At 39.2% G+C, this 24,755-nt stretch overlaps 2 protein-coding genes across 8 annotated transcripts in view; both read right to left on the bottom strand.

The window, feature by feature from the left end:
* Positions 1–4,980, bottom strand: part of MTMR1 (myotubularin related protein 1) — a 36,599-nt gene extending 31,619 nt beyond the window's left edge. For both annotated transcript variants that reach the window (XM_062006398.1, XM_062006399.1), the window contains exons 1-2: positions 4,740–4,980; positions 1,819–1,924 (exon numbers count right to left, since the gene is read on the bottom strand). In XM_062006398.1, the coding sequence (XP_061862382.1) occupies positions 1,819–1,924; positions 4,740–4,873 (240 nt within the window). In that variant the 5' untranslated portion in view covers positions 4,874–4,980. The remainder of the gene's footprint in view (positions 1–1,818; positions 1,925–4,739) is intronic.
* A 189-nt stretch (positions 4,981–5,169) lies between these two features.
* MTM1 (myotubularin 1) overlaps positions 5,170–24,755 on the bottom strand; it is a 42,309-nt gene continuing 22,723 nt past the window's right edge. For 5 of the 6 annotated variants that reach the window (XM_062006509.1, XM_062006508.1, XM_062006510.1 and 2 more), the window contains 9 exons: positions 23,324–23,407; positions 21,986–22,135; positions 20,058–20,246; positions 16,849–17,034; positions 15,361–15,567; positions 11,961–12,053; positions 11,178–11,291; positions 10,644–10,820; positions 5,170–8,324 (listed from right to left, as the gene is read on the bottom strand). In XM_062006509.1, coding sequence (XP_061862493.1) covers positions 8,157–8,324; positions 10,644–10,820; positions 11,178–11,291; positions 11,961–12,053; positions 15,361–15,567; positions 16,849–17,034; positions 20,058–20,246; positions 21,986–22,135; positions 23,324–23,407 — 1,368 coding nt within the window. In that variant the 3' untranslated portion in view covers positions 5,170–8,156. The remainder of the gene's footprint in view (positions 8,325–10,643; positions 10,821–11,177; positions 11,292–11,960; positions 12,054–15,360; positions 15,568–16,848; positions 17,035–20,057; positions 20,247–21,985; positions 22,136–23,323; positions 23,408–24,755) is intronic. The other variant, XM_062006512.1, reaches the window with a different exon arrangement.

Raw genomic sequence — 24,755 nt, 5'->3', positions numbered from 1 at the left:
CTGGATGTGGTCCTGTGTGACCTGATCTAGATGAACCTGCTTCTGCAGGGGGGTTGGACTGGGTGATCTCTAAAGATCCCTTCCAACCCCTACCATTCTATGATTCTACGAAAAGGAAAAGATGCCTCAAAGCAAAAGTGAGTTATAAATGGGCCTTATCTTTTAACATGTGAATTCCCTAGTAATAAGGAATAGAACCAACCAGCAGTACTGACTAAGCAACTGGTTGTTCCACTGAACTTCTGCAGAAGCTTCGTGCAGAGGAAACCCTCTCCTACAGCACAGATGTCACCTTCACAAGGCAAAGGTCCTGAATGTAACCAAAGAGATTCTAGGATAAAGAATTCCATGATTTTACAAACAAACATGGGATTTCAAATCACAGCAGTGCAATGATGCCACATCCCATTCAGACACAACAATTGTGAATACCACCAGGCTGAATTGTTTTATTTCATTTCTCCGAAACTGAGACTGAAGCAGAATTTTAAATAGGACATAAAAGACCTACTCCTGTTAAACAATATCCAGTACAGGTTTGGTATAGAAAAGCAGGTTATTTTGAATTAAAAAGGTCCTCTTTACTCTTCAGGAACACATTCTAACTCAGAGATGAACTGAACCACAGGCTTACACACTTGGATTTTACTAAAATCAAGTCCTTGGTCTACAGGGCAAATACAACTTCGACAGCTGTACTGTGAGGTTTCCCACAATGTTTTATCACAGATGTTGGCCTTGACCTCAAGTAAGCATTTACAATTCAGCTGCCATAGCATGGAAGAGCTACACTGTTTTTATGAGTTTAAGCTGCTGACTCTGCCAATACTGTAAAACTCTGTGAGGTGAATTTCTAAGTAGACTACTGTCAAAAATACTTTGTGGATTCATCCTCAGGCTTGGGCTGAACCTGACCTGCTGTCACAGAATCCAAAATGTGCTGTTTCTGGACAACAAACTTTTTAGTCACAGAACATTTAAGAAAAGAGCTTAAAATCTAGTTAAAAAGAAAAAAAGATAAACATCCTCATTTGGCCATTTTGCACAAAGACCATGAAACTCTTTCAAATCTAGGAAGAAAAAACCATCTAGATAGCAGCAGCCTGGGATCCTTAAGGGAACTGAAACACAGGTGACTTTTGTCAATTTGTTAGAGAAGAAAAATTGCATATGCTTCACTCTTGATAGTTCAGTTGGCAGGCTGCAGATAGGAAATGGCAAATGAGCACAGAAGAACAGGGGTAAAAAAGCATAATGGAACCTATCATGTAAAACCATACTGTGCAAGCATTACCTCAGTGACAAAAATGCTGCTGGGAGGCAATGAAAAAGGTGATTTGTTTGTTTGCTGGATGTTAAATTATCTGTCTCTGGTGAAAACCCATGAAAAATTACAGTCATTTCTGTCCTTTGCATGGTACCAAAGAGATCTGCGTTTATATTTTTGTGAAATCAGGAGAGCTATACTAGTCTATACTCTGAATGACACACACTAGAAACCATTTCAATCTGTAACTATTAATCTACTTTACTAATTTTTTTAAATGTAGTAATAAAAACAAATGACAACTCACTTTTTGCATTTTATTCAAAACATTGACTTCTAATTTTCCCTTCAGCTCTCTTAGTTCTTATTCTGTAGATACAATGCCACTTTCCTAAGTGTGGAGGAAACCACAAAGTAGATGCAAATGATTCCTATGCATGATTCAGCAAATCACATAAGTACTTACCACCTGATAATCCAGGTAGAAAGGACTTTCCTGATCATTCACTCTCTTATGTTAAACAAATCAATGGATGCCTCGAGTCACTTACCCTGTAGTCTCTGGACACACCTTCTGATGGGACAGACCCTGAAATCTGACTAGAAATGGTTGCAGCTATCAGCTGTTTACACCATTCCACATGGGATCCAGTCGGGCTACAAACACAGAAGATTTCAAATTATTTAGGAGTAATTCAACATGTGTATTGAGAATAGCACAGCAACCGAGCACATCCAGAAAACAAGACCATAACCCATCACCAACAACTAAAAACGAGCTTGCTTTGTGGGCAGAATGCAACCCCCACTGACCAAACTGGGGAAAGGAATTTTACTAGATCTTATCAGAGATGACTAGATGATCTCTAAAGGTCCCTTCCAACCCCTACCATTTTATGATTCTACCTAGAGCTGTCAGGAGGTTAAAAGCCAGGTTAGGCTCGTAGGAACTTACAAAAACATTGGTTTCCTTATCCACTGTAATCTTCTTTCAGCATTCACACACCTTGTTCTTAAAGCCACCCATGGAACGAATTTGTTCAAGTAACGGGAAACTCCTGACACTTTCTTCTTATTCTCTGATCACATAGTAAATCCTGAAAATTAAACTACTCTATGCTAATATTTAAAAATGTAAACTATGTTAATGTTGTATTCTATATTAAACATACTAAATGTGTTTTATAAAGGGGAACTTCTAGTTTGCCATTTTTTCTTTCTGTTCATAAAAATAATATCTGAATAAATCTTCAGGACAGGCCTTCCCACACCACAGCAAGGAATTCTGCAGTGTAGGGTGTTTATAAGAACTCTAATGACAAAGCACCTGAACAGAAGAATTGCACTAAATCCCAGATGATGCATTTTGAGAACAGTCACTCGAACTTGTGCTGCTTACAAACAAGGGAGTATTGACAGTAAGAAGCAATCACACAGCTTGTTGCAAGCCACTTTGAAGTGCCCTAGGTCTGCTTCAAAACATGCCAGTATCTGACGGAAAACAGGGAATGCCAGAGAGAACTGGTCCCCAGTGACTCGGCAGATTCAGCTGATGCTTCAGACGACTGCCACTTCTTCAAACAGTTTAGCTGGGCTTTTCTACAACTTTAATGCTAATTTGGAAGCCAAATACAGACAGAAAATTCGAATTCATTTTCAAGATTCATTCATAAACTAGTCTGGATTTGGTGAGTATCCCAGGACACTGAAGGGAGTTACTACGGATGCATATGACAAGTTGTCCACAACTTGGACATTAAGAGGGTGGGATAATAGCATACGATGACCAATTCCTGCTTAGCAAGAGTTCTTTTCATACATTAACTCTGCTGGATAGCTAGATTCAAGGTGAAGATGCGTGCCACAGCTTCATACCTGAAATGAAAGCTCTTTCTGAACTTTTCTGATAAATTTTGGTAGCTTTCTCCCCACATGCAAAATTCTACACAGTACCAGATCACAAGATGTTCTTTTGCAACTAAAACACATCTATGGTACTCCTGTTTGAACCACTGAAATAAATTCCAGGTTAGTGCTGGACTCGAGTCCAGATTCACTTAAAGAAACCCTTCCCCAAAGTTTTGCAAAACAGTGCAGGAGTTAAACCCTACTGTAACTATTTTCTGATCTCATTTACTTCTCTTTCTCTCACATTCCTCTTGATTTCTAGTGCATCTCTTCAGGGCTTGACTAAATTTGTCTCTAAATAAGCATTTACTTGTTTATTAAGAAAAGGATTTATTTTTCTATGGCTTATCTTCACTGGGAATTGTTACATCAACAAGTTAACAGCAGCAGCAAAGGGAATGTGAATGCAGGTCCATCTCCTAGGATCAGTGTCTGAGGATGTATCAGCTACCACAGGATGCTGAGCATACCGATGTGCCTTTGCACCATCTGTCAAGACAGACACATACCAGTTCTTGTCTTTTCATCCTGTCTCAACTGAGGTCACACATGTTAGCACAGCCTGCTACAACCTTACTGGCAAAGTAATAAATCATACAACAACTGAATATTATAGCTTTTTCCAGGGTAGAACAAGATTAGAAGAAGAAAGAAAGATGAAAATTAAGATAAGTACATGAATAAGGAACAAAGAGATGAAAGTTTTGTTGATAAAAACCAGACATTCGATTTTCACTAGAACCATATAAAACTCCACGTTTCTCCTATCAGAAACAAGAGAATATGGAGACTGGAATCTGGAACTGATTTTTAAACCCAGTCATTCATTTTTATTGTTTTTTCCTCTGGATGACATTTCTGTCAGTTTCTACGCCTTTAAGGATTTCTAAATTCACCTCTGAAGTCTATCTCCAGCTGGAAATCTCTAAAGGAAGGAAGCACTCTGCCAGTGAGCACCAAACGAGGTGAGGCAACAGCTGCGTGGAGCTCCAGCGCGTCCAGCGCCCGGGCAACCTGCAGCGCTGCCGCCCAGCACCTGCTGCCCGCACACCGAGCTGTCACACCCGCACGGACACACACCCCTGGCCCACGCAGCCGCACCGCTGCCGGTGGAACCACACTTGCAGCAAGCAGTCGGGAACGAAGACTTAACATCTGAGGATGGTCTCACTCAACTTTGCGAAGAGGCTACGCGCTGCCCCTAAAACACCCCGGGGGCCAAATTCCTGCGGGCAGCCTCAGCCTTCGCAAAAATGATGACGTTAATGACAAAAAACGCACAACCGCAAGCAGGAAACTTTGACAACAGCCAGTTCCCTCGCCGAGGAAAATCTGCCGCCAGCTTGCGCGGTTACACGAAGATAAAGCCCCAGATTGAAGCTGCGCGGCTCGGCCGGGCTGCGCGCCGCGGCCCCGCTTCCGCTCCGCTGCCGGCGGCGGGGAGGCCGCCCAGGGGCCGGGGGACCGCGCTCCGCCCGCAGCGCAGGCCGCGGCGCCCGGCCCGAGCGCGGGAAGCGGAGCCCCCCTGTCCCGCCCCCCACCCTTCGCCGCCCGCTCCGCTCACCTGTCCAGCGTCTCCGTGCTGGCCTGCCGCGACCCTGCTCCCGCCGCCGCCGCCGCGCCCCCCGCCCGCACGGCTCTGCGGTTCACGACGCCGCCTTCCCCCGCCGGCCCGGCCGCCGCCGCCGCCCGCTCCATGTTTGCGGCCGCCGGGATAGCCGACTCCCTCCGCGCCCACCCTCGGCCCGGCCCGGCCCTGCCGCCTCAGCCCGGCCCGCTCGGGCACCGGCGGCGGCCAAGAGCTGTCACCTGGCGGCGGGGCTTACCCACAGGCCTCCGCGGCGGCGGGAGGGCGGGCAGCGGCCCCGCGCGGCGGGGAAAGGCCGGGCCGGGCTGCGGGAGGGCCGGGGGCCGCAGGCAGCCCCTCGCCCCGCGGGGCGCAGACACGCGAACGCCGGCGCTGCGCCAGTGAAACGCCGGGCTGAGGCAGAGCGTTTGAAACTGACATCTTTATTTTTCCTTTCCCCTCGCACACGTACATGGCAGACGGATGTTCAGCTCTGCTCCCCCCCACCCCGCCCCAAAGGCTTTTGACAAGTCACATCCAGCTCCCGCAAAGGGCTGCACTATCCAACTGTTACCCCAACAGCAGCAAGGAGAGGCCCGGGCACTTATACAGTCTTCTTTTCAAGCATGACAAAACGCTCATTGCAAGACAAAAAAAAAAAAAAAAAACAAACAAACCACTGAACTCAAGGCAAAGTTTAAAAATACATCAAAAGGAGGTAGTATGGAAATAATTTCTAGGGTATACCCATAACAGTGATGCTGGGGGAGATAAGGCATAAGCAAAAAACAAAGGCATTCCACAAACAAACTTTCTAAATAAGTAACTGCAGGCCAGCACAAAGACAAGGTCATCTTCTTGGGTCTGTGGAAGGAAGTAACGACACAGAAAGAGAAAACTAGAACACCATTTCTTACCAGCACATGCTGTGGGATGTTCACATCCCAGCCCTGCTTTCTTACCCCTCCTGAAAAAGGCACTCTGCCTGAAGCTCTCATCATTCACCGCTGCAAAAGCTTCCTCAGGTTTGTACTTGGCTGCGAGGCTACAAGAGGGAACCAGCTGCAGTTCCAGGGTGAGCTGCAGCTGCAAGGGAGCAGAGGTGCACACAGTGCCTGCAGCGCAGCAGAATGGCAGCCCAGATGATGTGTTTAAGGGGAAGAGAGAAAGGTTTTCTGTTAACATTGTCACAACTTTAAAGTAGTATCTTCCCAAAAGCACTGGATTAAAAACACTCCTATGTTTGCCTAATACTGTCATGTAAAAAGAGAATTAAAATAAGTCTCTTTATCTGTTGACTTGACAAAAGCCTGAGCCAGCACAGAGCTATGTTAGAGAGCTTCGAAGGCTGATATTCAGCTGAACCAGTAATATGAAGAATGGTATATATGTAAGTGCAAAAAGATCCTTCCCATTATATTACACTTTTCCCCAATGTAACCGGTTACCATGTAGTGTTTACACAGTACAACTGATCAGACTTTCACTGCTCAGAGATGTCACCAACACAATCAACTCGAATATGGAAACTTTAAATACTCTAATAAAAATAGCTTTTTTTTAATAAACCACAAGGCAAATATACCAGAGTATGCATGGCTTTCAAAATGTATATCATGAACAATGGAGCATCCCTCTTCATTTCTCTGATGTAATGCATCTGATCTACCTTATTGTCAAGACTTTGGGACAAGCTTGTCATTTTGGAAACACATTGAAGGACACTGATGGGAGAATGAAATTTAGAGGACAAAAAAAGAAGTCATAAATTATGTGTACTTAGAACACACACACTGTATGCTCTGAGCTTCCCTGAAAAAAAATTAGTGCAACTCAGTGTCTATACTGATTAAATCAGGAGGTGGTATACTTTTATTCCTTTGACAAAAAACACTGTTCCTAAAAATAATCAGATGTCCTCTAAACTTCAACTTTTTAATGGAACCGTAGCCTTAAATTTAGTTTTCATATGCAAAATATTTACACTTTATAAACTTGCAAAATTTCTAATAAACTATATTATATATACTTACACAAAACTTAATTTATATATAATCCTATTAGATCTTGCAGATCAAAACTCACCACATGTACAATAATTTACAGTGACAGAAGCCTTAAGCATGAAAATATTTCTTTTAAAACAACAATATTAGAGTCCTCTACAGATTCTGAATTGCAATATTTCCTGGATCGCCTGTATGTCACCAAGCTTCTGAGAATATGCTAAGTTAATTAAATATCAAGTAGTAAGGTTTGTGCTGTCATAATAAATGCTTGCAGCTATTTAAAAAAATACCTGAAAAGATCAAATCAAGGGGTTACAAGAAGCCTCTGAAATGAAGGCTTGAAACTAGAACTCACTGGAAGGTTCAATGTGTGCACACGCTATATGCAAATCTTGGATACTGAAGTCCCTTAAATACTTGCTAATGAATTTGCTGAACTATAGTTAAATTAGCCAGTAAGCCATAAATGTACAAGGTTTCAACAGTATTTAACTCATTTTTTGCCTACTTTGGTATAAAAGCTCCCTCAAACAGGCACGTTTATTGTTTGAAGACAAACACAAACTTTCACACTATGGCTATTGCTGGATACTTAAGCAACATCTCTGTTGGTCTGATTTTGATTCTAGAAACCTTCTTTAGAACTATTTTATTCTTTATTAATCCAAAGAACCAATATTGCCAACAGTGACAATCTGTAATATACTTTAGTGCTAAACAGTTAGTCAAAACAGGGCTTCTGAGTCCAGTACAATTGTAATTTGTTAAAAAAACCTCAGTTTCAATTAAAAATGCATTTAAAAAATCTGTTATCTATTGAGATATCTGAACTTTTTAATTAGAAGCAGATCAGTGAAATCCCTTCCTTGTTTTTGTTTATTTTGAAATAGGAATATCTGGAATTCTCAAGTAACCAGAAAATTTCAACACTTCTCTCCGAAATCTTACAACAGGATTTATTTTACCTCCACAAAGGTATTCCTAACAGGAATGCACACATACCTAACTTTACACACTGTGACTATTCCTATTGCCATTAATGTGTTTATTCATGACGTGTAAGACTGAGCATGAATTTCCTCACAGGAACAAGACCCAGAATGTAATAAATTAAAGCATCCTTACGACAAACAATAAATCAATTCCATTTCAGTTGTACCAGACTTGCCAAAATAACTCTTAAAGCCCTCCATAAGTAGAAGTTGATAATAATGTTCCCAGTCCACAGGTTCTGAAAGGCACATAACTGAAGAATTGGTTTTGTTTCTTTTGAAGTCCTCCTCAAATGAAGACAGTCTAAAATAATTTGTGTTAGGACAGTCTAATGTAAGGCATTATTTCTCTTTATGCTATAGGCCTATGTTAAGCACCACTTGCTATTACAGTATAGAACAAATCATTTTCTTCAAAAATGTGTTTGGAGATGGGACATCATTTGTGAGGGAGATGCTGATGAGGCTGATGAATTGGGAATCTTAGAGTTACTTGTGATCTGCAGTTCTTCAAGTCTCCTTATATAATCATCTCGTAACGCAAGGAGCTCCATGTAACGCTGCTCCACCGGATTTGGCTGCTAGAAAGAGATTTTGATTAGACTTATCACTTCAGTGCAAATACTTCTACACAGTCTGCTGCAGTGCTTATGTTTTCCTGCCATTCCTCAGTATTTGTAGTCTCCAACACAAGTAACAAGTGGTAGCTAAACAGAAACATTTCTATAATGCAAGAGCCCTCTGCCTTCCAGCTGTTCTCATCCAAAGAAAACCTTTACAACAGTTCCTCCTACCTCAGTAAAATCAGCCAGCACTTACTGGGGCACATGGACTTTATTTCCTCATTGTCTAATATTGTGTGGAAGCTAGCTGTGAAGCTTCTCTTTTCGTGACCTATTAAAAGGTTTTAGATTCCAGGCATCTCAACATCCTCCCTAAAAACAGTGTTTAGACAGACCATCTGGTCAGATTAGACAAAATCCATGTCTTCAGATCAAATAACTTTCCTTACTGATAAAATGTACTTCAGGTTTTAGTAGTAAATTTGCAACTTTGTGTTAACAAGCCAGTGAAATAAATGCAAAACTTTTAGTGAATTCTGTAAGTAAACTTGCAACAATTGATTTTAACCACATGCAGCTTTCAGGGAGTAATTTGCAAAAGAGTATCTTAACTGCTTTCCGTTTTAAGCACAGCTTCCTTTTTCAGAGCGGTGAAACAAATAGAAAAGTAGTATTAGAAATTATCTATGGCAGACATAGAGCCTGAAGTTGCCTTCTTGACACCTGTCAAGAAGTTGCTGCTGTTTCGCAGTTAACTGCGTGTATCTAAAAGCTATTAGCAGAAATGTTTCAGGGGCAATGGTAAATGTCTCACCACAGTTCATGAAGAGCTGAACCAGCAGCAGCTTAGTGCACCACTCTATGTGCCTGGCGTGGGGATGGTAAGGAACACTGAAGCTGCTGTGGAAGTTGGATCGATGACTGAATGTAATTACTAGGATGATTAGAGATAAGGGGTTAATGACATTGCAAGGGACACACTAGACTCTTGATTAGACTGGAATCTGATGCAGAATGTGCTTCTAATTAATGGCACCAAGAAAGGTCAGTGAAAAACTGGTTCAGGCCACAAGCCCACTATAAAGTTCAGCTGAAGCGTGTATTTTGTATGCAGAAAAAAGCTGCATTTTGTATATAAAAATGGTGAAAATGAGGCACCAGTAGTAGCAGCATAGAAGATTATCACATGGGTTTGCATTTCTAATAAGAAACTCCAGCCAAAAACCTTTCCAGAATAAAGGCAAAGCACATTTTAAAGTGGATTTACAGCTAATTTGCATGCCCTATAATCCTTCACTTTCCAACATAAACCTTTGGATGAACCTTTTGGAAAATGCACCCTCATCTTTCACAGCAACCAACAAAAGCTTTAAAACTAGAACTTCAAACTAAAACTGGCAACATACTTGTAAGAAAATCTAGCAAACTGTCTGGCTTTCTTGGAGTCTCTGAAGTGTTGTAAATAACACAGGAGGATCAGTTGTGGAAACAAAGTGCCTTGCTTGAAAACTCCTGATTCATTCCAAGGGCTGGACTGTGAAGACTGCTGCTGTCAAAGAAATTGCTCATCTATCTTCTACTTAAAACTCCACAGCTTAAGAAGGACATATAAGCCTCTGTACACTATCTTTACAAGCCACATTGATGAGATTTCTAGCAAGACTGTGACAAACAGTGTCCATATATTAAACATCAAAAGCAGACAACTGAAGTATATGTAATTTGATAAAAGCTTTTCTGAGCTGCCAGTCTGATCCACTTGGATGAAAGCTGTTATTGAAAATTATACAACAGTTACATAGTGCAAACTATGTTGGGTCATCAAAGTTACATTAAAAAAATAATCTTACCATAAGTCATCAACAGAGATGGTAGTTTTGAAAGAGAAAGGACCCAATAAATCATCTTAAAGACTTCATACACTCTCTTAGAAAAAGAAGAAAGACTAAGTAAATGCAGCTGATCCTGTTTGAGATGCTAATGACCTAACTCTTCAGGGATCAGTAAGCCCTGTTTCTAAGCATTGTCATTCACCCTTCAGTATCATCAAATGTTCTTAGAAAAATGCTCTTCCAGCCCTGTACCCAAGAAAAAGGGGCTAAAAAGAGCTTGAGGATGGCTTGATACTGTGAAACAAGCTCAGTCTTCTGAGAACTGAGCAGTTTAAAAGGTAAGTAAAAGAACTGAAGAATCATTTTCACCTTTTTTCTCCATCTTCACAAATATAACATTAAAAACCTGAACAGGTTACAAGTACAATGCTACAAGTCAATTATGACACAAAATCCTATTTCCAAAGTCCAGAAGCATTTTGTACACCACAGAGAGTTTACTTACTTGTTGTCGAATTCTTGGGTTCCATCTGATGTAGTAATTGACCCAGAGCTCTAAATGCCTCATACTGGCTACAGGATAGAGTGCTCGATTTAACTCCTTAGTGTAAAAAGGATTGGTGTATTTGGATTTTTCACTGTTTATCAAAGACCACAATGATAGGGTTTTCTCAGGTACTTTCTAAAGTGAAATGGAAACAAGAACAGTAAATATTTGCACAAAATCAGGAAATCAATCACAGAAACCATGATTATGCTTATGACACTTCTGAGTTACTTCAAGCTTAATCAAGTTACTGTATTAGAAATATTCCAAACCCAGTGCTTGTGAAGTATTTCAGTGACTGCATAGTCTGCATAGTCAAAACCAAGGACCATGCAACTTTTTGTAACATGAATCAAGTCAGTTCAAAACTGCTGTCATACAAGGAACCACTGCCATACAAGGAATATAACCAAATACAACATAACAAAAATATTTTGCAATCACCTAGAGTCAAGACAGTAATATAATCAACCAATTTGTGGCCTGACTCACCTCTTTTTCTCTGACAGACTCACTGTTATACAAGAAAGTACCAAACCGGCAGCTGTACAAGTGATCCAGGATTGTAACCAAGAACTGCTCGTTGAATTCAAAGGCCGTAGGAAACTAAAACCAGGTAAGACAAATCCATTCTTTAACATCATAAAAGCAGGGAGAGATGCACATCCCCAGGTTAAGAGGCTAGAGGTGGTGTTTAGAACCTGAATACATCTATAAATAATTTTTTAAGGTAATACTCTGCTATAAAGTATGTAAGTGTTCAGATGACATGAAGTGCTCAACTTTCTCAAATGAGTCACTGAAAAGGACTCTCAAAATGTTCTAACTGCCATGAACTTCTAAAAAAAGAAGAATAAACCACAAAATAGTTACAGGTACATTTTTAGTACCAAGACAGACTAAGATATCCATAGGGCACTCTTTGTAATGCAGCACCACACACTCAAATAGGGGTTTAGCTCCTATTTGAACTAAGTTTGCTGCTTTGTTTAATTTACTTGGTGAAAACATAATCTTTAAATTACAGCCCCCAACAGCTCCAAAGTGTCCTTTTAAAGCTTTGACAAAACAACATTTGTCTCTGTAGTTCTAGGGACAGCTTCACAAAACTGGTAAAGTGAAACAACAGACGCTATATTAAGACAGTTGAATGCAATTCCTGCAAAAGCATTCTGCTGGGTCACATCTCAATATGTTTATTTAAAGTAAAGATCTAAGCTTTTAATTCAGTTGTCTCTTAACAATGTTAACTTTCTGAGGAATGATGTAACATACCTGTTTAGACATCTGCCACACACAATCTATAAACTGGAGAAAGATGGGTGATCTGTCTGCATCAGCATGATTTTTATCACCATGGCCTATTCTCTGAAACAAACCAATACAGCCTCCTGTTAACCAAAGCAGTCTATTTTGGTTTACAGGCTATAGACATGATTTCTTACTTTTCATTGGGATATTAATGCTTCTGACATAGAGCAATCTGTCATGATTTCAAAATTAGTTACAGCACCAAGGCAGATTCAGATACACAGAAATGCTGTCTAAGCCGTCCCCAAGATATCTTAAGAAAAATCTCAAAATGATCATTGGTCCCGTTATAAAAACCTGGGTAGTTATTGGAGAAGCAGAACTGTTAAAGCATCCATTACTTCACAAATACTCAAGACACAAATTTGTCTCCTGTTGTAGTTTAAGCCACTAGAAAACCTAGATGATCACAGTACCCATACAGATTTTCCTCTTCCCTCTCCACTCTTGAACCTAAAGATTCCCCCTGAGGCAGACAGTAAGCATCAGTGAGCTCAAAGAAACTTTCATGTTCTTGATAGAAAAATAATGTACATTTTTAAAGTCTGGGTGCACTATTTATTCTGAGGAATCCAAAGTTCAAATCAAAGGAATTCTCTCTACAGACAGAAAAGTAGATTTGGTAAAACTGTTTCCTTCCATTTTACATTTGATATCTTATATTTGAGAACAGATAAACGATTTAAAGCAGAGAGATTCGTTTCATTCCATAATTCTGCTTGAATATACTTGCCTCGAGGAGGCAAAAGAAGATCAGGGATGTTGGACTAAGATATTGTCTCTCTACCTGTATGATAGCAGGGTTAATGTTTTAAGGACATGAAAAATGATAAAACCAGTACACTACCCTGTACAATGATTTGCAAGATAGCTTAAAAAAATTGAATTGAAAGGCAGAAAATAGTGGGAGGTGAAGGATTGCAGCTCAACTCAGCAGAAGCAAAGGACTATAAAAGTATTATAGGAAAGACAAAGTGACCTCACTCTCCAGTTTTCACGGTTTAAGATACATGGTATCCATTAACAGTCATACATATGTTCAGTAAGGAATGGAAGTCCTTTCACTTCCACTACGGTGAGCAGTTTGAGGATGTCTGACTATTTTCCATCTATAATTATGTCTATATCTCGTATTTCTTACATTACAATGCATTATTAGAACAACATTCCCCAGAGGAAGCAATTTTATCATCTGGACAGTGCTTGAAGTTCACTATATATCAAAAATCTGGGGTGGGGAATTCCTTTTCAATGGGAAACTTATTACGTGCTTCATTATATAAAAAAAATAGAGAGAGAGACTATTAAGTACTCTACATTTAGCTATTTGTTATTAAAACATCCAAAGTGCAACCCAGGTAGCATGAAACATGAAGCTTGTTCTCAGACACTGTAAGAAACATCCTACTTTTTAACTCCCCACTTGAGGGAAGGAATAGCACCAAGGGTTTCAGAGATGAGGTTCAGGAGGTGCTAATTGCACTGAAGGACTTAATCCTCACTATCAAAACTCACAGTTCTATGAAATAGTTACGAAACTAAACCAGAGCATGTATGATCAAAACATTTTCTGCCTGCATTATCAGTTTTTATCATAGAGCCACAGAATCATCTAGGTTGGAAAAGACTTTTTAGGATCATCAAGTCGAACTGTCAACCAAACACAGCCACCTCCACCACTAAACCATGTCCCCAAGTGCAACAGTTAAGAGACTTCTAAATATCTCCAGAGATGTTGACTCAACCACTTCTAAAGAATACTATGAACAACCCATAAAGTCAACATATAAGGTATTCTCAGAAAACAGCAGATGACTACAGAAGAGCAGCTTCAACCACTTCCAAGGATTACCACTTGAGTGAGCAACTTGGGAAAGTGAAGCAGTAGTTGAAATCAAGGCAAGTTATTTAAATCATCCTTATTGCTGCTCATTGTCAAGAGATGAACCAGTGGACTGAGCTAATCCCTCCAAAGGGGTGTAAAAGTCCTACCTCACTAATAGGAGTTAAACATCTGTTGAAAGAGAACAAACTCCTTTAACTGTACAAACTTAAATTAATGGTTTAATAAAAACAATCATAGATTATTCAAATTCATTCATAATAGTGAAAGACACACGGATCTCTCTTTTTAAGCTTTGTGTTAAACCATAACACGTGTACTAGGCTACAAGTCTCCTGGTTATATAAACTAATTTTATCTGCATCAGGACTGTAATCCTTTTTAAAAATACAAAAAAGGATACAGGAATAACAAGACAAGTCAGTGTTTTCCCGGGGCTGTACCAAGACTTCAAAGGTTTATCTAATACATCACTTGTAGAAGACTACAGGTAAGTACACAAAAGGACTGGACTACAGCAGATATCACTCCCAACAATCAAAATGCAAATCTCCTGAGCCTCAAAGCACTTTTAGAATGCCAGATCAAAGCCAGCTGCAGCCTATAAGCACACTTCAGTGGTGAAGGGTTTCACACTGAGTAGCTATACATGGATTTTCAAATGACTGAGACCCTCTTGCAAATGCAAAATGGCATGAAATACACATAGGTATATTTTTCCATGTCTCAATTTTTCCAGGTTTTAGCATCTTTAAGTAATATCTTTTGAATACTCAATAAGGGACCAATTGTCTGTACAAATAGCTTCTACTGAAAGTGTGGAAACTTCTTACTGTGAATTACAAGGTTCAACTCTCAACTTATGTTTTCTGCTTATGTGTCCCAGTACACTCTTCCTGGCAAGCTATTCTGCTTCTCTACATTTCCCAGTTAAATGGTTAGCTAAAATATTTAGGAGGAGTTCCACTAAGACTCTGAAAGGTTTAACACAAACACTCTTGACTTTGCATTACACATGGAAAGGATATTAAGTACTTGCAATGGATAATTTTCACTTAACCCTTATGACAATTCAGAACATTTAGAAAGAAGCATTTGAAATATCACTTAAAAGACATTGGTTACACTCATACACCTGCCTTTCCTGACATTCAAAATACTCTAAATGCAGAGTGAGGGAGAAGCTTCATGTCCTAACCTTACACAATCATCTTCTGAGAAGTTTTGGAGGACATAAGTTTTCTGCCTTCTCATTTTTTTGCTCAATAACCACAGTAACTTTAGCAATTCTGTGTTTTAAAGAGCATGTAAACATCAAAATATGAGTTGTCAGAGGAAATATAGCAAAAAGATATTAACCAAAGAGGTTAATATTCAAAATTATATTAACTAAACAGGTTATATAACAATCAGAATTCCACAATAATGAAAAGAATTATCCAACTTTGACACAATTCATTGTTTAAAGCTTTTCAGGATGTTAATGTTACACAGTTCTTGCAATTATCTTATAATTCTTACCGATGCAAATTTGTGTCCAAAGCTTATCCACTCTTTTTGCACCAGAACTTCAAAGCCTTCAATGGTTCTGTAGTAGCTGTCTAACATCAGCATGGCCAGAGATGTCAGCTGTGCAGTCCGGTCCCAGCCATCGCTGCAGTGAACCAACACAGAGCTCCTGCCTGAGGATACCTTGTCAGCCACTTGGATAGCTCCTGTCAAGACAAGCTGGCAAACAGATACCAAACACCACAGATTAGTGCTATCATTTTAACAGAAATAAATTGATTTCATAGAACAGAATCACAGAATGGTGGGGGTTGGAAGGGACTTTTAGAAATCATCCAGTCCAACCCCCCTGCCAAAGCAGGTCCCACAGGAACATCTCCAGGCAGGTTTTGAATACTTCCAAGGAAGAAGGCTCCACACCCTCCCTGGGCAGCCTGTGCCAGGGCTCCCTCACCCTTGAAGTAAGTTTTTTCTTATATTTAAATGGAACTTTGTGTTCCAGCTTAATCCCATTACCCCTTGTCCTGTCACTAGATACAATAGAAAACAGATATCTTTGTATCTACATTGATACTGTTTCCATTAAATGACCTAAAGAGGAGGGTGAAGTTAATTGCAAAAGAATTTTCAAGGAGATCAAGTACATTTCTTGTATAGAAAAACAGATTTTTTTCCTAATCCCTTAGTAAGATCTAATTAATCTCACAGTAAATGCTTCAAAAAATGGAGGAGGAAACAGTACCACTGATAAACTGAAGAACATAAGCTGCTTTTTTCAAGAAAGAGAGGATTTAACACAGAGTATACTCTAAAAATTCTGTATTTCATGGGGCTCCTTTCTTTAAATCCAATTACTGAAATACATCAGTTGTTGGAAAAAGGAACTTGTACCATTTTCATATGCTTATTTTCCAAATATTAACTCAAAATGAAAATTTTATTAAGACTCATAACACAATGCTCTAAATACTCTTGCACAACTACACTTGAAGCAAAAGGTTCAAAGGTCAGCTAGTAAGACCACTGGTGAATTTATGTATTTTCTTTGTGCTTTAAGATGAAAATCACAAAATATAAAAAGAAATGTACAAGTGTTATTTACCAAGCCATAATTCATAGAATGAAGTCATATACATACTGACAACTACCTACTAATCCTTTGTAATGACAGCTGTCTGTAATCCTGTATTGATAGAAACCAAAATCAAATCAGTTCCCACGCATATAAAGACAATTAGACTAACAATGCATTCCTCCATTAAAGACTGACATTTGACTTGAGGCAGACAAGAAATGTTGAATTCCACCTACTGTTGCTTAGTCATGACATCTCATAACATACTCTAAGACTACCTGGCAAAAAGCCAACACGCAGTGATGCTGTTTTTGTCATCCCAGTAATTTGATGAGTTCCACATCAGGACTGTCTCAACGTCTAGCAAAAAGCAAATCTGATATGACAGATTTTGACAAACATTGTTTCAACTAGCAGAAAGTTACCTTTATATGTTCTAACCAATGGGTTGATTCCAGACTGGACAACCAGTGTGATTCTTCCACATTAGGGTAAACAATGTCCTTCAACTTCTTCAATGATTCCCGCATGACATGAATATTATGAATGTCCAAGAAGAAAAGTTCTGCATTGGGATATGCATCTTCACCTTCATAACCTCCCCCAGTTGCCTATAAACAAGAGACCTAAAATTAACTGCAGTCATATATACACTGTTGCAGCAGCTTTTTAAACAAAGCAAGAAGGAACTGCTTGGTTAAGAGACGAGTCTCAGATAGCTTTGGAGAATCAAAATGCTGGAGAAGAACACTTGAGGGCTTTCCTTTGTCCAAACAGCCAAAGTGTATTAGGTAAAATAGATGGGCAGAAAGACATTCAAGTTGCTCCAGCTAGCCCAGTTCCTTTCAAAACCTCAAGGAAAAACCCTGAAAGGGAAAATGAGACTAACACAAAAAGGCTGTTTGTGCTGTTTGGTCTGGAGACCTTTGAATAGGATTGACCTAGCCAGGTAAAGGACAGTGAGACAGCACTGCATCAGTGAGCAATCAGGCTGCTTTGAGAACAGAAAGACTTCTGTACTTTCCTCTTTACTTTTGAGATTCATGGTGGAAACAGCTGACACCAAATGTCAATACTTTTTTCTTCATTTACATTCTTATTTTTCCCCACCAGGGATTAAACAAACTCATGTTTCTGAACACAAAATAAATCAACTTACTTTCCAGACAGATTACATTTCAATTTAGCCTTAATAAAGTCCATTACACAAAACAGCAATTACTCATGACATACTAGATCACTGCCAGGGAATAAAAACTGCTCTTTTCTTTGTTTCTGTATCAATTAGAAAGAAATTCAGTCAAAAGGATTTGCCTGTTTCTTTACACCACCCATTCAGAAGACAGAAAATCTCAGGTTTACCAGAAAAATTGCTACCAGAATAAAATCCCTTTCCTGTGTTTACACTGCCTAGTTATTTACTATTAAAACTAAATTGATATTGAAATGGATGAAAACAATAAAGTGTTTGGCCAAGTACAACCAAATTTAAGAGTTCAGTTAAGAATAAGCTACGTCTCACTTCATTCTTAAGTTCAAGAATCTTATATTCCACCTCCAAGTAGTAAATTAGTAGTAACACTAACATTAACTTTTCTAACATTAAATTTTATTCCTAAAGACTAAGTGTGCCTTTAGATGGTTATGAAATTAAAGAGCAACATAAATAGCAAGTTTACTCTGCTGCTGCACTCTCAAAACATTTAATCACCACCGTGGCAGAGGGCGTGCCTGGTCACCAAAGGAAGCAGAAAAAACAAATGTATTTCGGGACACTGTTCCACTTCTTCCATTGACAGCTGCAAAATCACAGCACCTTCTGCAGACAAAATCATGCCATGCCATGAATTGTCATCGGTAAATTTTTCCTTTATAAGCCATTAAGAACCACCAACTACACATCAGACAATAACCTAAAGCATGGCTAAAAATTCCCCATTAGTACCACCTGGATTTCTGTACAGTAGCACAGTATCTATTCTATGCTCTCTATCTCCTTCCTCGGATGTGGGGGTATTCTCAGAGCTGCCAGGCTCTGCTCTAAGAGAAGTAATCATTGCATTTTTCCTCTTTCCTTTGAGGATTATGAAGTCCTGGAGAAGAATGTTTGCAATTTTTGCAGCAGGACTGCTGCAGCTCCTACTGTGTGGTCCTGACCTGTGTACAAAGAACACAGGAATGCATGAGTGTCAGAGCCCAAGACTCTGCATAGATTCATCTTCACAGCTGTTCGAGAAAACTGTTTTCAGTGCTTATGAACACTGGATTGCCCTCTGTACATCACTGTCCCTCAGACCCAGAAATGCACTCTACTCTGATTATTTCACATTTGGATACACCACAGTTAATTAGAACACATAAGATCATTAAAAATAAGCTGAAAACTGTGCTTGAATACATTTGTGTGTATAAAGTCTGGCCATAATACATCTTTGAAACAAATGGGGTAAAAATTTGAGTTTGTCCAAGAACTAGGAAAAAAAAATAAGTTGATGTAAGAATTGACATTCCTACCACAAGGCAAGCAGGAGGAGTTCATGATTTGTTCACACGTAAGAATTCAGTATGCAGAGGGTAATGCAATTTGTAGACTAAAATGTAAGCAACTGATGCAGACCGTCAAAATACAAACCAACAGCCCCTAGGCCTGAGCCTCTGAAAGAACGTGTGCTATACAAAAAAGAGCCTTATCTTGTGATTAAAAAATTACATTCTCTATTATAGAGAAGGCTGTAAAAGTATAGTTGCATGATTTTAAATTGCACAGAGCAGAAACACTAACATTATTGTCCCTCTCGAATTCTGAATCAACATAACAACTGTTATTGTATCAACCTCTCAGAGGAAAACAAGTTTTACCATTTCATACCCCTTTAAGCACAAACATTGAAGAGGACTCATTCCACTAAATTAGTGTTCACTCTGTGCCAAAAATCTATTCAGAGGCTAGAATTCCTCCTCTGTCAGATAAGCACACCCCTCATTTCACTAAGATCTCAAAGCCTCATTACAAGAGGGACACTGAGGTGCTGGAACATGTCCAGAGACAGGCAATGGAGCTGGGGAAGGATCTGGAGTACAAATCTGATGAAGAGCAGCTGAGGGAACTGGGAGTGTTTAGCCTGGAGAGAAGGAGGTTGAGGGGAGACATGACACTCTCTATAACTACCTGGAGACAGGTGGTAGTGAGGTGGGAGTTGGTCTTTTCTCCCAAGTAAAAAGTAACAGGACAAGAAATGGCCTCAAGTTTTACCAGGGAAGATTTAGATTGGAGATTAGGACAACAAGAGGACATGCTCTACAGCTCAGCCTACACCTACCTTACAATGCAGAATGTAGTCATATCTGATTGCAGTCCCATGCTAACATCTGTGCTTGACAGATAACAGACAGCGTAAAGCCTGTCTGGAAATCCACATATAGTCCTGAAACTCTGCTTGTGACCTACTTTAGGTACATCATGTCCTTTCATGGCCTTCAGTCTCAGTATTTGATTATGTAAATATATATTTGAATATGTAAACTTATCTACATTAAGATTACCACTGTTCACAAAAGCCTCCTCACAGGAAACTCAGTTAAGTCTCCCTCCTACCTCCCCCTTCACACATAAAACTATTAAGCACCGGTTTACCTTGTTTGCAACTGCATTGACATTGGGCCTAGCATCATAGATGGTCAGTTTTGAGATCTGCCCGTTAGCCTCCCTGATGATATCAAGGTATCTCTCATCATCTTTATTCCGCTTGCCACTCATCCCAACAAGGGGCTGACTGCAGCGCATGATAACAGCTTGAGTCTCTGGATGAATCCACGACAGAACCTAGTCACATGCCAAAAAACACAGTAGAAGAAATATATTTTATTGAAAAATTGTCACTTCAAAATTTAAGTTACATTCTTTAGAACAGGTAGCATGAAAATGAACATTTTTTATTGTATTTCTTCAAAAGATAAGTCAGACATCTCAGTTGCTTCCACTTCAGTCTCATAACATTTAATAAGTCATCTTTAAAAGTTCATTCTCTTGGATGCTTCATTCTTATTGAAACTATATTAAGCTACATAATCCAGTGCTTTTTAATATTTTCCTGCAAGTCCCAGGTTGCACAAATAATTCTGAAAAGCAAACTGGAAACAAACAGCAATTGTCTGCTGAAACTAAGAAACGCTTCAGAAGAATGAAGTCATTGTAGAAATAGTGACCATAATGCTCCAATTCTACAGGAACAATTTTTTCCTTTTTTTGGATAAGGAAGGAAAGTTGAACCTTTCAGCAGAATCTTTAATGTTTTCCCTTCTCTTTAAAGTACATTCTGTTCCTCAGTCCTCTTTACAAAGATGAGGCAGTGGAGTTGTTGTGAGTCGGAAGTGACTTACTGCAAACACGAGATAGTGAGCTGCCCAGGGAGCAGTTTGCAGTGCAAGAGATTAAAAGATAAGCACCCCAAGAAACAGGCAAAAATGTCAACTTCCTCACTGAAGAATGTTAAGAAACAGTATTCTCAGTCTGAAAAGTTGTGGGTTACAAAGAACAACTGCTCAAAAACTAAACTCCTCGGAAAGTATTTGTTCCTGAAATACAACCTCTAGAGCTGTCAGTGTGTCTGCAGGTGAGTATGATTGGTTACTTCCTGACAAGAATGAAGTTACTAGCACCAAGGAAATTGTTCTCACTGTACAGGCATACAAAAGCCCTGTCATGAATTTTGAGATGACAGAGAAGATACAGCTAGGTTACAAAAACTATATGCATGTACTGTATATTTAACATCTCATACACATTACATGTTATACATATATCTGTGTATCTCTATAGTAAATTTATAATTATAGGCCAGCTTGTCAGTAAATACTACATGTAAGAAATGTTTATCATATTGCATTTCAGATCTGTTTGAAATTAACTGAGACTCAAGGCAACTTTATGATCATTTCTAAGAATGCTGCACCTACTCTGAGCTTGTCAAACTGAAATATTAGAACAGATTTTATCATGACAGAAATGAGGATTTTCTATAGTGCTGAAAAGCGCTGACACAAAAATTCTCTCAAACAACTTTAGTTACAGAAATACAAAAAGTCAAAAGGGTTTATCTTAAATTCCACAGCCAAATTTAAAGGACTAAAAAGCCCAAGAAACTATGTGTGGTCTTATTTTAGGACTGACCACAGGAACTGTGTTTAGCTGCCATGCAGTTTGCTTGCAGAAGGACAACCACTTTTTACACACATCCAACAACAGTCAAACTAGTACAAATGTCAGTCCAGGGCTCATACTTCATTAAGAAAAGGGAATCTGCAATGCTGGCAGTTGATAATAGAAGAGTCACATTAAAATCAGCAAAGTTGGAATGGGTGGTTGTTGTAGGGGAAAAACAGAAATGTGGCTTGGCCAAGAGACAGTTTGAAGCAGGAAAAACCAGCAGCCAATGAAAACTATTTTGCTGTAACCATTTCCAGAAAAAGCATTCTCTGTGTCACGTTCAGCAAAAAGTTGTTTCGATGCACACACTTGAAACTTGCTACACCGTAAGGTAACTTTCACCACATAGTACTCACCGGGATTCTATTTCGGGACCTAAAAGCAGCAACTTTTTTGAGATCCTCATCCGTGGCGTTATATGGCACGACCAGGAGCGATGGGTACGTGTCACACAGCCCGTAGTGTTCATTAATGAACGTTACTCGCCACCGCTCGTTAGGCAGCCCCTAAAATATAACACAAAGGCTCTCAATGTATTTTTGCCTGTACAAATAATCTGCTCCTGAATTTTACATGAAGTTATGGCCACAGGGTGGCAACAATACACCAATTTAACCTAACTACAGTAGTTCCAAAACAACAGAAGACAAAAAGATTACAAAACCACACAAAATAGCTCATTGCTGATGGATTCACAGTCTTAAACAACTGCACAGCTATTTAATATTCTTACATGCACAATTCCATCCTTACAAGTTTCAAAACAATGATTCGAACTAGTAGATGTGTACTTCTTCAACTATGGGAATGAGGAAAGAAAACTGCCTCCTCTCCTCCTTCAAACCTCTGCCTTTCCAATTTGTATACTGGAGAGGGAGTGTTGTTCTGAGAAGACAGGAGGAGGAAGTCTTTACGTTAAAAAAATAAGATTTAAGGTAGCTCTCTTACTTAGAAAAGTTTAGTTTCAGTCTGCTCAGTAAAGCATTTCACAAACAGCAGCCAGGAAATTGAGAAAGACTGATAAGCCCTCCACACAGACAGAAGCATAGTGGGGTTTGCATTTCACCTTTTTTGGGTCTTAGGCCTCTAAACCTTGAACCAAGAAATGACGGAGGGGAAAAAAGTAATCTAAGAAAGTTCTTATTGCTTGCTACACACTTTAAGACATGTCACATTTAAAGCAAAAATAAATTGCCTAAAAGGCACTTCAAAATTAAATCTTTCGTCCTCTTTCAGCAATGTTTTTTCAAACAAACACCTCGAGAGCAAGGCAGAATACTGCGATGTAAATAACTTCTGTAAAGCAACACTGATTCTAAAATAAGTTGCCTTTTTTCCCCTCCTTCACTTCATCAAAAGTAGATCAAATCAAAGACCAAATGAAACGTGTATTTGGGACACTGTAGTTAGGCATTTGGCACATTCTCATGCTCACTTAGGATTGGCACGTTGTAAGAGCTATCAGTAACTTCCTTCAGAGTGAAAACTGCCTTCCTGTGACATTCTTTTTTTTTTTAAAGGTTCCAGAGTTTTTATTTAATGTCTTTTCTTTTTTTTTCAAGATATAATTCCATCTTGTCCTATTCTCAACTCCCCCCACAAAAGAGCTGATGAAAGAAATGTTCAAATGCTAATTCCTCTCCGTCAGTTGTCAGACATGAAAGCACCAGGCCCCTGCAACCTTACTAACTTACCTGTCTCCTGTATTCAGACATGGGATTGTACACCATCCATCCATTCTCAGAAAACTTTTCTTCATTTACAAAGGCAAAAAAAAGCTGTAGGATGTAAAAGACACTTATTATACCAAACTCTGACTGAAAGTGGCTCAACAGGCTCAACAGGCTCATCACCAGGAATATTCTAATGCCACTGCAAAATAGGACTGACTTTTCCATTCCAGTCTCATCCACTTAAACCTGGTACTTATAAGGATTTAAAACCAAAGAGCAAGAAGTAACAAACTACAGATCTGCTACTGAAATAATGGAAATGTGACAACAGTTAAAACAAGAAGTGACAAAACAATGCAAGTTACAAAGATTAAACGAGGTTGAAACTTTCAAAATAGTTTAGGTTGGTTTATTTATATGAAAATAGTTTATATTGGTTTATTTCCTGTATTTCATATCCTCACTAAATACCATCCTCACCAAGATCTCTCCAATAGGTATAGCTGAAAGTACTACAGAAAATACTAGACACTCATCCCAACGAGGGGAATTAGGAAAAAATTATTCCATTAGAAGTAGATGCCAGTATCAGAAGTTAAACAGAAAACCTGAAAAGGGATGTTTTTGCAAACTGGGAATACAGTGAACCAGGAATATCACTGCCTAAAGCAGTAGATGCATGTGACTTCCTGAACTGTTAATAGCACATCCAAGAATCATCCCCTCCTCCCCAGAGGAATTTGCCATATCCCAAAGAGCAACTATGCTAAGAATTCACCAAGGAACCAGAGACAAAGGAGAATCTTATAACAGTAGGAAACAGAAACACTGGAACACTAAAAGACACCTAAAAGATGTGATACTTGTTTCATAGAGGATTTTACTGGTTAAAAACATTAAGAGGGTGCTGCTACAAAGTAGAAATAAACAAATGGCAGCTATGCTGATCATGTCACCCACAAAATAATCCACACAAAATCAGATGGAAAGCACATTTTGTTTTGGCCTTTGAAAAACCAGGGTTGAATTTACTATGCACAAGGAGGGGATGCACACAATCATTTCTGAAAGGACAACGTCCTGCTACACAGAGCACATTTCATTTAAAATACTGAGCTACAGAAGCTTCACCACATCTGGTGCAACAGTTTTCAGTCACACAACCCACAACTATTCAAGCTGACAATTAAGCTCCATCAGCTCTAGTGACATTCCAGGTAGGACAAATTCTTCCTACATTGCTCAAGAAAAAAGAAAAATCATTAGTAGCATGGATCAACCAGCAAAAATCTGAAGCCTAACAAGTGCAAGAACACTACAAGAAATGCAAAGATGTACAGAGTAAAGTTTCTACTTAGGATTCTACTCAGAGAAAACTCTTTAAGCAAGTTGGCCTTCCTCCTCTCAGGGCTGAGACCCGCTAGCTCACAGAAACTTGAATAAAGCACAGATT

Source organism: Colius striatus, chromosome 13, assembly GCF_028858725.1.
Source record: "Colius striatus isolate bColStr4 chromosome 13, bColStr4.1.hap1, whole genome shotgun sequence".
Lineage (NCBI taxonomy): Eukaryota > Metazoa > Chordata > Aves > Coliiformes > Coliidae > Colius > Colius striatus.
Note: the sequence above shows the minus strand (reverse complement) of the source record. Positions and strands in the feature narration are given on the sequence as shown.